Source organism: Falco rusticolus, chromosome 5 (assembly GCF_015220075.1).
Source record: "Falco rusticolus isolate bFalRus1 chromosome 5, bFalRus1.pri, whole genome shotgun sequence".
NCBI lineage: Eukaryota > Metazoa > Chordata > Aves > Falconiformes > Falconidae > Falco > Falco rusticolus.
In genome coordinates this window covers 41,206,887-41,222,305 of record NC_051191.1, presented here as the reverse complement: position 1 = coordinate 41,222,305, position 15,419 = coordinate 41,206,887, and the positions used below count along the sequence as shown (strand labels likewise).

The 15,419-nt window shown below is 41.7% G+C and overlaps 1 protein-coding gene across 1 annotated transcript in view; it reads left to right on the top strand.

Moving 5' to 3' along the window:
• Positions 1–851: 851 nt before the first annotated feature.
• Positions 852–15,419, top strand: part of TMEM117 (transmembrane protein 117) — a 220,397-nt gene continuing 205,829 nt past the window's right edge. The window contains exons 1-2 of the mRNA XM_037390367.1: positions 852–1,071; positions 3,051–3,355. Coding sequence (XP_037246264.1) covers positions 3,079–3,355 — 277 coding nt within the window. The 5' untranslated portion in view covers positions 852–1,071; positions 3,051–3,078. The remainder of the gene's footprint in view (positions 1,072–3,050; positions 3,356–15,419) is intronic.

Here is a 15,419-nt window from a genome sequence, read left to right as displayed (position 1 = left end):
AGGCTGTGTCCAGCAGCTTCAGGTTGGTTTTGCCTGTCTTGGGCACTGACCAGAACTAGTACATATTGCATTAAGACCCAGTGATAATGCAATGCTAAGAGCATCCTGTAAACATTTTCCTGGGATGTCAGCAATACCAGCACACGGGCACTAGGGACCACATCCCACATAAAAAGGCTTTGGTTGACAATTCGGATGAAATGCAATGTCAACAACTCTGTCAGGCTGCCCAGAGGCGTTTTGCCCGACACAGCGACAACACCGACTGTGTGTGCACCCCCAGAGACCCCTGCCATAGCCGCCTCCCATGTAAGCAAACGGGTACTGCCCTCCCTGCCCCCCCCCCCCGCCCCCCCCAACATGAGGGTTTTCCTAAGTCTTCCCCAGGGATCCGGCCGTTATTGCCAACCCTGTGCTTTTGCTTTGGGGTAATTCATCTCTAGATTTGGACCCGTGTTTTACGTATTTGTAATTTTCTACAGCTAATTAGTGCTGAAGTCCGAGCGGTGGGAATTGAGTGTTGCTCCGGCCTCGTTCACCTCCCCCGGCTGGATTAGCCCCCGCGGCTCGCAGGCCACCGTTTCCCAGGGCGGATCAAGACACCGGCGGGAATACCGCGCACGCCTCGGCCCTGGCTGGCAGGCTGCGGGGGAGGGACAGGCAGGGACAGGCAGGGACAGGCGCGGGCGCCGGGACCCTGCCGCAGCGGGCGCCGCCCGTTGCCGCCGCGGCTGCGGCACTGCCGGGGCCGGCGCGGCCGCGCTCCCCCCCCGGCGCTCGCCCGCGCCCGGGAGCGGAGCGGAGAGGAGAGGAGGGGCACCGCCACCGCCGCCGCCGCCGCCGCCGCCGCCGCAGCCGCTCCCTCCCCGCGGCGGCCGGGGGGCGGGACCCGCGGCAGCGCCAGCGCCGCTGTCAGCGCCCCAGGGGCTGGGGGGGCCCTGCCGGCCGCGGGCAGCTGCCGGCGCGCAGCGCAGCGCAGCGCAGGAGCGGAGCGGAGCGGAGCGGGGCCGCCCGCGGCTGAGAGCCGCACCGCGGCAGGCGCCGAGCCGCGCCGCAGCAGCACCGCGCCCGGTGAGTGGGGCGGCCCCGGCCCGGCGGCGCTGCGGGGGCCCGTGGCCGTGTGCCCCGGCGGGGCGGCGGCGGAGCTGCGCGGGGTAACGCGGGGCTCTGCCGCGGGCAGGGGGGCGGGGGGCTTTAACAGGTTGCGATGGGCGTGCGGGGCGGTTTGCGCGGCACCCGCGTTTGTGGCGGGGCCGTGGAGAGGAGCGGGCTGTGGGTGAGCGGTGTAGCCCCGCTGCTGCTGCACGCAGGGGCTGCTTGGGCTGTAAAGCGCCCCCCGGAGAGCTGCCTCTTCAGGGGGGTGTCCGGTAACTCCCGGTGTCCGGCAGCTGCCAAAGATTTCAGGACATACAGTTGTTTATCTCCAGCCCCATTCGGGCTTAAAGATGGTTCATACACATAAGGAAATGCTAAAACTTTCGCTCCCGTTAACGGAAAGGAGAACATAGAAGAGCTTTGGGCATCCCTGTGGCTCTAAAGGTGGTTTAATCTCCCCAGAGTGATATTTTTTTAGGCTGCTGGGCCAATGACCCTTGCTTTAAATCCCTTTATTCCTAAAGTTTTCAAAGGGCTGACACTTCCTTGTGGCAACTTTTTAACTCCCTATATGTGTTTTTTCTCCTTTTCATATGTAATTTATGCATAATGAGGCATTATTCATTTTTATTATTTATCAAACACGTCTGAATCTGCTGAGAGGTTCTGCTATTCTTTTGATTTAATGGGTACAGGATTCCTTGCAGGTTTGCAAATACAAAGCTGGTTATAGAGCGAAGTCATTTTGAAGTGACTACCTAAAGGGAGACATTGTTATTCAAACCATTTATAAGTTTGCAAAGTGATACTTAGAAGTCCAAGAAGATTGGCGTTTAGGTCTTTAGCTGTGATTTGGGTTTGATTTTATTGGTGTTTTTTTTGTTCTCCACCCCCCACACCTACCCCCCCACCCCCCCCCACCCCACCCCCCGGGCATCTGACATTTACACAGATCTGTACTGTTCAGTTTAGTACACTGTATCCTTCAAGGATTGTGCTGTAATAAACAAGCAATATAGCAATATTAATAGATACTCTTTTTTTCTTGTTTTCTTCCTACACCGTGTCCCTTGAATAATTCTGGTGTTCCACAACACAAAGGCTTTGTATCTTCACACATACAAAGTGGTTCAACAAGATGAAACAACTAATTGGTTGTGAATAAAAGAAAAAGAAATAAAATGGCAAACAACTGAAATGTTAACCATGCTCGGTTGCGTTTTTCCATAGCAGTACTTCATAAGTAGGCAAGTTTCAAAATACATTTTTTGTATTCATACAAAACAGTCTGTGCTCAGGGCACTCTGTTTTCTGGTTTTGAAAATATGCTTAATTATAGGGGTTACTCCCTGAAGTCAATGAAAAGATTTCCACAGACTTCCCTGACCTGCAAGGATTGATTCTAGCAACTTTCCCATCATGTTGTTCCTTCATATAAACAAGTTTCTGATGTTGCTTCCAGGAGGTGAGGCAGTAGGTGACGGCACTGAATTTACAGGCTTATTCCGTCCTTTTCCTATAAGGAAAAAGATTCAATTTAGGCTTAGCATGAATATTTGTGAAATCTGTGTTGTTATTTTTTGGAATGCAACTGGAAAGGCACTCTTGATTTTCACGTAGCCTGTCATGTTCTTACACACTGTATTTTCATGCCCCGTTATGGAGCTGTAATTTTAAAGAGATAGTATACAAATGTTTGAGACTAAAATTCCTGTGCTATAATGTATATATGATTGTTATTTTTACATTGGAATGGGCAGAAGTTCCAGGTTTTCTCTATCTGCATTTAACAGTATCTTTTGATTGAATTTTTCCTTGCTTGTCAAGCTTGAAGTGTTAAAATTATCACTGTTGAGAAGGTTACAGTGATTTTACTTTTGTAGTGTGCAGGTATCTCCTAAGCTGTGAGAATTCTGGGTATATATAACACTGTGCATTTGTGTCTTTACATACAGGCAAAGAACAGTTCTGCAGTATCTGAGGATGGATAAAGACTTCCGCTACTACTTCCAGCACCCGTGGTCTCGCTTAGTTGTGGCTTACTTAGTGATCTTCTTTAACTTCTTAATATTTGCTGAGGACCCAGTATCTCACAGTCAGACAGAAGCCAATGTTATTGTTGTTGGTAATTGTTTCTCCTTTGTAACAAATAAATACCCTGAAGGAGGAGGCTGGATATTTCTGAAGGTGTTTCTGTGGCTGCTTGCCATTCTCACAGGACTGATAGCTGGGAAATTTCTCTTCCATCAGCGCCTGTTTGGTAAGTTACCTGATGAACCTACTGACTTCCTGATAATGGCTTTTTGACTTCTTCTCTTAGCTTTCTGCTCATTGCAATTTTGTAACCTTTGCTTTTGTAAGCTTTGCTTCAACTGTTTAGAGCTGTATAGAACTCGGTACCTCAAAGCTTACATCACTGTGGAAATTAATGCCATGTCTACTTCTGTGAACATAATTTACAACAATTTCAGTCAAAAAAAGCTAAAAATAGTGAAAGTCAACATATTTAAAACACTTGAGAGGCCAGTGCTTTTCAATATTATGAAAACACTCCTTTGCATCTTCAAAACCAATTTTTGAATCTTACGTAGTTTTCTCAGCAGTTTGCAGGTAAGGCTTTGTTCCTTGGGGCAGCAAGACTACCTGTCACCAAAAGTCACGTAAGTGGAAGCAGAGGCTATTAGTATTAGCAGAGCTGTGCTGAAGAGCTCCCACGTGAAAACAGGAATTCTAGAGAAGCAGGACCTGTCTGTCTCTTAGTACAAGAGTGAGTCAGTGAAATAGAAAAGTAGGAAATGGAAAAAAAAAATGACAGTAAAGGCTTTCGTACACAAGATGTGACTAAACTGGGGAACTTGCTGCATGTGAGCTGACTGAAAGGAATGGAATGACCCCGAATTAAATTCTCAGACTGAGAATTTAGATGTAAACATACAGAGATATAAAAATACCTGTCGATGTCTTAACTGAGTCATGTAGTAGATGTAGAAAATGTTGCATCTGAGGGCTGAAGGCTGTCTCTAAATTTTAGACATAAGTAGAAATCATGGAGAAGATTACTTCACTCCTGCCAGCTGCGCTTTTTTTTTGAACAGCTGATTCTAGGTGTGTCATTGCTGGTCTAGGTGGACTAGTCCGGTATTCCTGTACTGGTAGGACTGCAGGATGGATGGTTACTGGAACACCTCGAAGCACATGAGCGATAGGCCATTTCCTTAGTCTGTCTTGTTCTATTAAGATAGAGAGAGAGCCACTATTGTTTCAATAAATCACATGTAAAGCTGTTATGTCAATGAATGAACTAGCAAAGCCACATTAAGAGACTTTTTTTTTCATACAGATTTCTCTTGAAGCACTTATTCTGAAAAATAGTTGAGCATCTTGATGGCTATTTGGTGGACATTTTACCATAATGTAATAGTAAATCTAAAATGTCCCCATAAAGACAACATTTTACCTTGATTCCTGGGCTCTGGAACAAGCACTGTCACAATAACGTTTTCAGTTCTGGCTTTCACAATCGAGGAATTTTTTGTTAAATTCAAGAAGGTTAGGGAAAAGTAATGAAGCTGATGATAAAATTGGAAAATAAGCTCTACAGTGAGAGTTTGAGAGGATAAAGGGAAGGTTAGTGGGTGACTTGCTCAAATTTGACTTGAAGGACAGAACCTTCAGTCCAGCAAATGTATTGCAAGGTCCAGTGCTTGGAAGTGGCAAATTGCCAGCACTTTTATTTTTTTATCTGAAAAGCTTGATAATCAGTGGAACAAGTTGTTATAGGATGTGACTTCATCAAGACGTGAGTATTTCTTTTGGGGAATATGTCCTAGTCTGACTACAGAGTAATTCTCTGTCTTCTGTCTAGGTGGGTTATTATGATAATTCCTTCGGGATTTATAAATGTATATCATAGATAGAACCTAGCTGAGCATAAATTTTAAAGTGGCTTGAATCAGCATTACTGCCAAAAGGAGAAGGTGTGCCCAGACTTCAGTGTCTGCTGCTTCATGCTTTTGCGCAGTTGCTCAGTGAAACAGGATAGGGAACTTACCCACATGAGCCCTACCCATCTTCTATTTCTGTGAGGATCATATCTCTGATCATACTGATGTCAGTGGCAGCACAAAGATGAGATCAGCATTGGGAGGAAACTAACAGGGACGAGGTTCCTACCTCTGATGGCAGTGCTGGTTTATGATGTTTCTGGTTATGGTCTGGGGGACCAGTATGGGTATAGGTACAATCCGATTTGAGGCCAGTTGCTGCACGTTAAGTTTTGTGGCAATTTGAGCCAATGTAGATCTGCCACAGTCCCACCCTCCTAACCCCAGCCACATTGTTTTGGTGCCTCCCTCGAGCCAGCACTGCTGTTAATGCGATGGAGCAGCGAGTCAGCTCAGGCAGCTCATCCCATGGAAAACCAGTTGCTTCTGCTGTCATCTAACAGCACCTCCGTGAACTGACGTGTTCGCTTGAGCGCCGGTGCTGATTCAACGGCTGAGGACTGTGCAGCCAAGATAGCCCGGGGTCACGGCAGCCCTACCTTGTGTTGGCTCGAGTGCCGTGGGACTGTGCCCACGCAGTGTGTCAGGGGAAATATGCTGTTGCTTGTGATACACCGCGAGCAGATGGCAGTCTGTGTGGCTGAGGAGCTGACTGTACTGCTGATTGATGTGGCCGTGCTAGCTGTAAACTAGCTGGTGTGGATAGCAATCACATAGATGACATGATGGTGGGGGTTTATGGCTTGAGTGTCTCTGGGTCTCTGGAAGCTTTGTACAGCCCGTGCTGAAACCTTTCCTGCCAGTCATTTACCACTCTTAATGTCTTCACTGCCTTTTGTTGAGATCCTCAATGAGCATGCCCTCTGGATCTTCTGGCATCAAGCACGTCGTGAATTCACCCCTTTATTGTTTTTAATTTCCCTTTTTAAGTAGCTGCTGCTGCTGTAAATTTTTTTTTCTATTTAATCTTCCCCCCCCCCCCCCATAATTACTTTGAACCATTCTATTTTTTAATCCTTGTTCATGTACTTATTTTTTCCCTGCTAAATTATGTTTGTAGAGGAAATTGTGTCTGGTTGTTTCTTGTGGTCTGTGTATTAACTTCTTGCAGTCAGGAAACCAAATAGCACCAGTCAATCTTTCCCCGTCAGATCTTGGCTCACAGTGTAGGCTGCAAATTGAAATTGAAAAGGATTAGTCTGCACATCCCACTTTAGATGGAAGAAGAGTGGCAAGGATTTTCTTTCTCTGTGCCCTTCCTGCTCTTTTGTCCCTTCTCTTCTGTATTTCTTGCTGCTGAGTTTGCATATGAACTAGAAAAATAGTGTAGATACTACAACTATGTTGTAATACAGTTTACTGTCTGTGACAGCCAGTGTCATCTGATAGCCGTGAATGTCATGAACTATAAAAATAATAGAAACAATTTCAGGCATCTTACGTTTCTAAAAGTGGAAGGAGAAGGGTGCTGGAAACATTATTTAGTCTTCATCTCTCTGAGTTTATAGAGAGATAATGGGCTAGGTAAACTACATGGCTGAGAAGTAGAGATCTCAACTAGAGGACATGTGGGATGTTTTCCACTGATAATATTCGTTGCAACCTTTGAACAGTTACCTCTTCAGGCACTCCTTCAAGATAGTGCTCTGGAATTAAAACAAGATTAGAAAACGGTTACATTTCTTGCCCTTCAGTCAAGAAATAACTTACTTCATGTGATAAACATCTCCCATGATAAATATTTCCAAGGAAAACAGCCTTTATCTAGTACATTCTTTATATCTTTACAGCATATGGTCAGAACAAATGGACTTTTAAAATTGTCTTTTGGCTGTTATCCACTATATTCTCTTGATTCATCACTAAGCATATCTTCTGTTTGGTTAGGTATTGTGTTCCGCCATGCTTTTTTTTTTTTTTTTTGCAAGGGAAAATGAATGGTCATAGATGAATGTTGGAAGCTTGGGGAAATAAAAAATAAAGATACATTCACTTGTTATTTTTTTTTGTTCTGCATGAGGGAGTTACTTGAGGCAGGGAAAAGTGGTAACTTCTTTGCATGTACTTAGAGATTTCTTGATTTATTTTCTGCTTTATTAAAAGCAGAAAAAGCTTACAAACTGACCCCATTTGATGACGCTATGCATTCAGAAAATGTATTCAAACCTTAAATTCCAACTTAAGATTAATTCCTGAATAAACTCTTGCACATTTTTCATATTGCTCTGAGTCACTGTCTGGAAATTAGCAGTGTTTAGTGTGTAGAAAATGTATGTTTTAATCTGCATCTTCTCAGTGTATGCACAGCTGCAGCACTCCATCCTCAGGCCCAAGTTCTGAGTTCAGTGGCAAGTTTTCTGGCCCAATGTTCAAACCGTGTGTTTTGCATCAATGTATATAAATATGGTCTATCATGTAAATTTAAAACAATGTTTAATTTTAATAGACTCTTAGCAGTATAAATGAATGGGAAGTATACCTGGAAAAATAATAACATTTTTTTCAGTCCAGCATCTTCGCTTTGGCTGTTTTCCATGTGTAGTAATCCCTAGTTTGTGCTGCGTATTAGACACATCAATTTTTAAAAACATACTTACTACAAAACATGCATGTGTCTACCTGCCCATTTTTCTGATGCTAAGTGATTCTAAAGACATACTAAAATCTGATTAAAAGCCTGTGATTGCAGAGACTGGATTTTATTGAATTGCCAATGAGTGTGCCTAGGTTTATATTTCTTAAGTTCCTTTCTAAATTATGTGGATGGAAAGTAAATATGTAATGTGTTATAAAAAATTATGGAAAACAAGATATATAGAACTAAAGCCGTATTTATTAAAATGGGAATCATCATAATACTGCAAACAAATTAGAACTGTTGAATAAATGTGCAGTTTGATGGATTGCCCTCTTAGAAATGTTCACAGTATGCAGTTTGTTTAGAATTAAATGATAATCTGAGCTTTGTAGACACTGGAGTGAATAAATACAGCAGTCATTATAGGAAATGTGTTGAGCTGTGGGTATACACCAATGTTGCAAATTTTTTAATGGACAGTAGTGCCATGTTGGGACCAATTTCATGATAGACAGTTTCAAACAAAACACCCACTGAGGACCTGTTGTCTGAAAGCATGACTCTTCTTGTCAAACATATTACCAGGAAGGCTCTAAAAGGGTGTTGCAAACCTCTTACAAACAGACTCTTGTGTCTGCCTTTATGCTGAAAGTTAAAGTGTGTATCAACTGAAGCAATGAATATATGCAGTTTGCAAGAGGAATTTAGGCAGAATGGGATTTAGTCAGGATGATAGTGCACTACTTAAGAAAAGAGGATGATAGTGCACTACTTAAGAAAAGTGAATCTGTTATGCAGGTGACAAACAGGATAAATTTGTACAATAGCACGTATGTGATTAATTAATATCCTGATATATTAGGGGCCAAGTTAGTATAAAATTTGGGCTGTGATATTGCTGCTAGTACTGCTGTGGCATATCACTTTCATAGTGGTGCTTGTGCAACAACTAATGAACCAAATGTGATCTGCTTTGCCAAAAAAAAAAAAAAAAAAAAAAAAAAAAGACACCCCCCCCCCCCCCCCCCCCCCCCCCCCCCCGTGATAACATTTTTGCATGGTTGTTTTTCAGCCAGATTGTTTCCTGTTCTTGTTTGGTAGTAGTTATATGAACAGTTGTGCCACCATCTGTAAGAACAAATGATGGGTGTATGGCAATACTTGCATAAAAATTCTAACCTGATTGATAGAACATATTTTTTGTTGTCAGCTCTGTATTTTACATTACAGTAAGATCTGTCACTTAATACTCAGCAACTTTGTTCATGTTTTTTCTTTTCCATTGATGACTTAATAGAAAGCAACTAATGTGATAACCGGTAAAAAAATACTGTCTTCAAGAGCTGGTTGAGTATGAATTTCAATGATGATAATCAAGTTAATGCTGTTGGAGGCATTCAAGGTCTACTGTGATTGCTTTACAGTCAATTCACCTCTTTTGTTTCCAGTAAAATGTTGAAGCAATACAATAAGATTATTTTGGTCCTACAAAATGTGTGCCAAGGGGACAATCTAAGTTTGCTAATAATAACGCGCAAATGACTGTGAGCAAGCATTTCTGAGAGCCAGAATCCTCAACAAAAAAAAAAAAAAACATAAAAAGGGAGAAGCTCACAGCCAGCCACTGAATGAGTGCAGGCTCATCAGATTCCAGCTCTGGCACATTGCCAGTAATTAAGATGTCAGTTTAAAATAAACTCTACATCATTCATGAGGGAGACCACAAGTGACCTTTCAAATATAAATGAAAAGCATGCAAGTGACCTCCTAATTTCTTCTTTTACTCTTGTTTTTTCAGCAGAGCCTTAACATCTTACTGCTTCCTCTCTTGAGGTTCGATGAGAAGACTGCCATCGAGTCTCCTCTTAGCGCTAGTTGTGGAATCAGTCTCATGCCGTGTTACCTTTCCGTAGTAAATTATAGACTTTAATTGGAGAGATACACGTAGTAGCTACAAAAAGATTATTCTGTCTTCAGTGAAAGCTTTGATTGTGCTGGAGGTGCATATCCCATTCCCCAAGCAGCAGCTTGAGACTGCGAGAAGAGCTACATGTGTCATTATCTGTAACGGGAAGGCTCTAGAGAGTATTTAGCATCCAGTGACTGAAAACTAAAAATAAGTTCATTGCTACTTCATATTGATGTATCATCTCTGTGTTTTGATCTTTTTGATGTGACTTTCAGACTTTTCTTCCCATTTGAGACTGGGAGTGGAGTTTGGAATGATGCCTGCCACTTACAGGAATAATATGTCTTTGTTCCTTGATTTCAGAAATAGAAGTGAGCTTATTCCTAGCAGAAGCAGCCCGATGGGCATAGTGCAGGGGCAAATTTCTTCTATCCTTATTCCATACAGTGAGGAGATGGAGAGGATGTGAGTGTGGGACATCACCTTGCCATGTGCCTGATGGTGAGCCCCGAGGAGAACGTGATCTCCTTGGTCATGCTGTGTCCCTTCAAAGGCTCCCTTAGGCTGTGAGAGTGACATGAAGGTCCTTCATGTACCAGACAGTATTTTTCTTTGTGTGATTGTGCTGGGACTCCAAGTCAGCCTGTGCGTCTGCTTTATAAAGTTATGTATTTCCTTTATGTTTTTTCTTTTCGTTCCAAATTGAAATAAACCCCAACATTCTGGGCTTTAAAACACTTTGAATACATTCTCAGAATCTGAGAACTACTTAGTAAATAGTAAGTGTGGCTTATGCATTTCTTACAGAAATCTTGAATACGGCAAAAAAAACCCCCATAATTGGAAATGTACTTACAAACCAGAGTGACTTTTGAGGAGGAAGGATCAGTAATTGTTCCCTACGAGACAGGTAGGACAGTAACAAAGTATTTCTAAATGTGATTCCTGAAACAGATGAGGCACATATCCTTATTTTAGATTGCTGGAAAACAGAGTTTTCTGCTTTCTTCTTCCTCTCTTTTCATCAGAAGAGGCACTATCGTGTTCCCCACTGAATAGCCCCTGCCAGGGGATGTAAGGGACAGCAGAAACCTTTCTGCTTTGAAGATTCACACTCTCCCAGGTGCCTTCCAGGGGCAGACTGGGCATCATGGTAGAGGCAGCAGCAGAGCCACAGAGCAAGGTGAACTGAGAGATGAACAGTAAGTACTGAGTAACTCATTGGAAGAAGCAATGATCACGTGAAGCATTTACAAACAAAGGACTTTCCATGCAAATTTTCTCAAAGCTTGGTTTGGATAAAGCATTACAATTTCCTTTGTTTTCTAAGTAAGGTGAGATGTTCTTACCTGTCTACCATGTTTCACTCCAGAGACAGCTGCATTTTAGCCCTAAGCAAGAGTCAGTTCCATCATCTATCACATGCCTACCTTTTAGGAATGCTGTAACATCTAACTCACAAATAGCCCTCAGTTGTTATTGCCCAAGCACCAGGATGTAATGGTTCCTTGGTGCTGTTGTGAAGGCCTCATTAGAACTGACTTTCACTTTGTGTAGTCATGCAGCAGCAGCATCTCTGCAGCACAGCCTTGGACCAGATGACTACATAGGTGTTTGGGAGCAAGACTCTTATTTTGAAATTTTCAAGTAAAAATGCTGATGGTAATTTAATGATGGTTATTATGGTATTGTAACGATGACAGTGATAATTAGAAAAATGCTGAGTGTTTTCCTATTTGGTATAAATATCCAAAAACATTTAACATGTTTAAAGTGGTGTCCTCCTTTAAGCTCAGCAAAGCAAGAATTTAAGATTTCTTAGATTATATATCCAAATAAAGCAGCATAAAATTTATTTACTAAGACATGAGTTAAAAATCACAAGCTACAACCATGTTTTCATGTTTTGCACATTGCCTTATCTGCATTGATAGATACATCTATCAATCACCTGGAATGATAAAAAAATTATCTTTAGCATATTAAATTTGTCCATTGAAGAAGTTATAGCAAAGTACCTGATTTAGATGTGATTATCAGCTATTTAGTATTATGATCTATAAGCTGTTAAAATATTACAAACTTTATAGGTTAAACCAGTGATGCTTCTGGCTCCATACCTGACAGTAGCCCGCTGTGGATGCTGAGGTAAAGGTATAGGAATAGGGTAGACTGTACTGGTAACTCCCAGAATAATTTCCCAGCCCCTTGCTATTTGTTAAGAATTCAAACAAAAATATGTCTATTTTTAGATGCCTTTGATAGTCATTGTGAAGACAAATTATAAACGTAGTTAGCAGTAGTCTTTATTCCAGCCTATCTGTTACTAAGAAGGAAATCCTTCTCAAATAAACTCATAAACCCCCAAATTTACCAACTCCATCCTCCTACTTCTGTTAAGTTACTGGGAAATTTGTTGGGTTTGGCTGTTTGTCTGAAGTCCAGAAAAAATAAAGTGGTTAAAACCAAACTTTTTGTTGAAAAGAGGCAGATTCTTCTGCTGAGGTCTTTCTGTCTTTTAAAATGCCTTGAATTCACCTTCCATCTGCAACACTTGGGTATGATCTTTCAAAGTGGACAGCTGCTTAGAGCTTTGTAGGCTCACTTATGCACATGTTAAATAATGTTTTCTATTTCTGGGACATGGATGCAATGTGTGTCTACTATGAAGCCATCTTTCATTTAAAACAAAGAAGAAACTAAAATTGTACAGTATTCAACCAAAGTCAAACATGCTAAAAAAATTATGAAAATGAGAATTATGGCAGGGAGAGAGTAAAGGGATGAGGCAGGATCAAGTAAAATATTCCTAGAGAGTTAGAACAGCAACAATATTCAATTTTGGTTTACTTGGGAAAAAGGGAAAAGGCCTAAAAATTGAGAGATCACAGCTTTAATTAATAAAACCCCACAAATATCCTAGCTGCCTTGCTAATCTGTGGTCATAGATGGAAGTGACAAAAATATGGATCTTAATTCACTCTTGGCAGTGTAATGAGCTGGAGGTATAGAAAGTGAAGGAGAAACTGAGATCTAGTATTTTATGTGGAGCTCCTGTGGAGTTCCTGACCTGGGGAATGCAGGGCTTAGCACAGCGTTCAATTTTGTATCACTTTCATATAGCAAATAAGAATGTAAAGTCTTTGCAAATAGTTTTTTCCATGCCTTCCTCTTTGCTTGATGTTCTTGGTACATACCAGCTTAGATTACTTTGAAGTAGTTTGGGGCCATGCACATCTCATGTGCCTCCTCTCTGTGGCAGCCAAAGGTGGAGGAATTTTTATCTAAATTGGAGGTCACTTCTGTATGACCTGTCTAAATTAAAGCAGTAAAACGCGAGTACTGCTCTCTTGGGGATATCTACAGATTTCCATCTCTTAGGCTACAGATAAAACCCCAAACTTTTCTTGAGACTGTGTTTCTGATTGCCATGCTAGTGGCACATACCAGAATGAACACAGGCATCAGTGGTCGTTTCAGAGCCAAGGTACACTGCAGCACTGCTGCCTGGGCAGGGTTGGCCTACAATGTACCTGAAAAACTCTTATCCTCAGCACTCTGCCAACTATAGAGAGCCAAAATGCTTTTCATCTCAAATGTTATGGTTTTGTCACACATTTGCTGCAAAACTCTCATTTGGTGTTGTGTCCTCTGGTGGTAATTCATAAACTTTTGTTCTTTTGTTTCCACTGATACTGTACAAGTTCCTCTCCATAGATCAGCTACTCCAGACAAGACTTCTCCCCTGGAACAGTTGCCCTATTTGCTGCAGAGCACAAGTTCTTCACTCATCTTCTCCTGTGGGTAGTGCCCTGGAAATCAGATTGATACCTGATACAGTTACAGTAGAAGACCAAAACTAAGAGTAGGAATTTACACGTTATTTACACAGGGGTGTATTCTATGTAAGTTTATATTAAATCCCTCTTTTTTATTTTAATACTTACAAACTTTATCCCTCAAGAAACATGCCATAAAGCCATCTTACACTCTTCTGTCTTGTTGAGCGAAGCAAGTTAAGCCTGTTCTAGCCATTTCCTTGGTGTGATGTATTATGGAAAGATGAAGTCCTTCAAAGACCACTACCTCAGAGAAGGAAGAGCAAGTGTATTACTAAGTATGTCAGTGTTACTTAGGTGTCTTTGGCACTATGAAAGGCACTATTGACTTTGCGGCTGAATAATTCATACGATTTGAAGTTGAACTCCTTTATAACTGGATGTCTAAAGGAGTCTCAGTGGATATTTTGTGACTATTGTGAATGCCTCAAGACAAGATTTATGGTTATTTTTTAATACATAAAAGATGTACTGAATGTTGCCTAATAAGATACTCCAAAAATAAACGCAACTTCAAAATGAGTGAAGACTTTTTTGACTCTGTTGAAGAGGTCTGAATTCCTTACTCGGAGAGGGAAAGGATCATCCTCTGAAAGAGCTGAAAATGTTCAGCAGCAAAACCAAGGAAGCATTCCATAATCACAAGGAAACAAGAAACATGTACTTTTCTGTGTCTGTGCCTTGTTAAGACACTAGTATCTCAGGGTGTAGGGTTCCTTTTTTGTCTGTTTGAAGGTTAAGATGCTGTGAATGGTCATACTGCACGTAAAGCATTCTGGACCTGAAAGCTGCATCATTGACATGTCTTATTATTTCTCTTTTTCTTAGATCCTGAACTATATAAATTATCATCCATCTAAGAGCGGACAGATACACTTTAGAGGTAGAATTCTTTTCCACAGTAGCATCACACTTCCCAGGGAATAGTCTTTTGCCATATTAACGTATAGAGGTGGGTAGAAGAGGCTTGCATCCAGAACAGTTCACCAGCACCTTTCTCTTTGATTATTTCAATTTTGATCATTCAGACCTGTTTGGTGAATCAAATTCTATTTGAATAGTCTCTAAGCTTAGTTAGCTTCCCTCTTGCATTGGCCCCTGCAAGGTTCTCCAGGGGAGGACTATACTGTGCTTGCTTCCTATGTGATACTGAAATTTGGGAAAGGCCACGTGCGTGTCTCCTTACCAGCAGGAAGCTTTTCCCTGAGGGCTGACCGTCGTTTTTAATGATTTAAACTGTTTGAATTGCATGGTGACTTTCTTACTTCACCCCCTCTCAGTGAAAATATCCTTTCTAGTGACTGTTGTCTGGGCTAAAAGAGCAGATGAAATCCAGGCTCTCAAAGTATGCCCAGACATTGTGTTCCTTGGTGGTCCCTTTCAGACTTTGGCCAAAGTTTACAGCTAAGAGTCAGAATCTCACCCTAGCTGGTCAGTCCATCCTCTTTTCCCCTTTTCTTACCAAAATCTTACCCAATCCCAGATGACACAAAACTTAAAACTCTTCAGATGTTGTGCAGGCTGAAGTTTTTTATTAGAAAAGCAATTATAAGATCGTTATAAAATATAAAAGCAATTATAAAATTATTATAAGAGCCATTTCAGCTCTCAGTTAAGGTTTTTATTGTATATGCAAAGAGCTTACAGAGGCAGCCTGTGTGTACCCAGGGGTTATCAGAGTGCCCTTCTGGGTATCAAACCAAATATTAACTTGTTTGAGGCTCGTACAAGATTGTGTATGAAATACGAATTATTGATCCTTGAATTTCCAGATGCAGTTTGATGTCCTGATACTGTTGGTGTGGAATTGATGTAGATCATATGCTTATGTTTGTAGGGTTGTCTTACAGCTTTTTTTGCTGTTGGATTCTCCTTCTGCCTTCAGACTTCAGACAAGCATGCAAATGTCTCCCTAGGTATGCATCCTGCCCTCAGTTACTCCAGGAACGGGTTTGGTGGACTTGGCAGTGTTAGGTTTACAGTTGGACTTGATC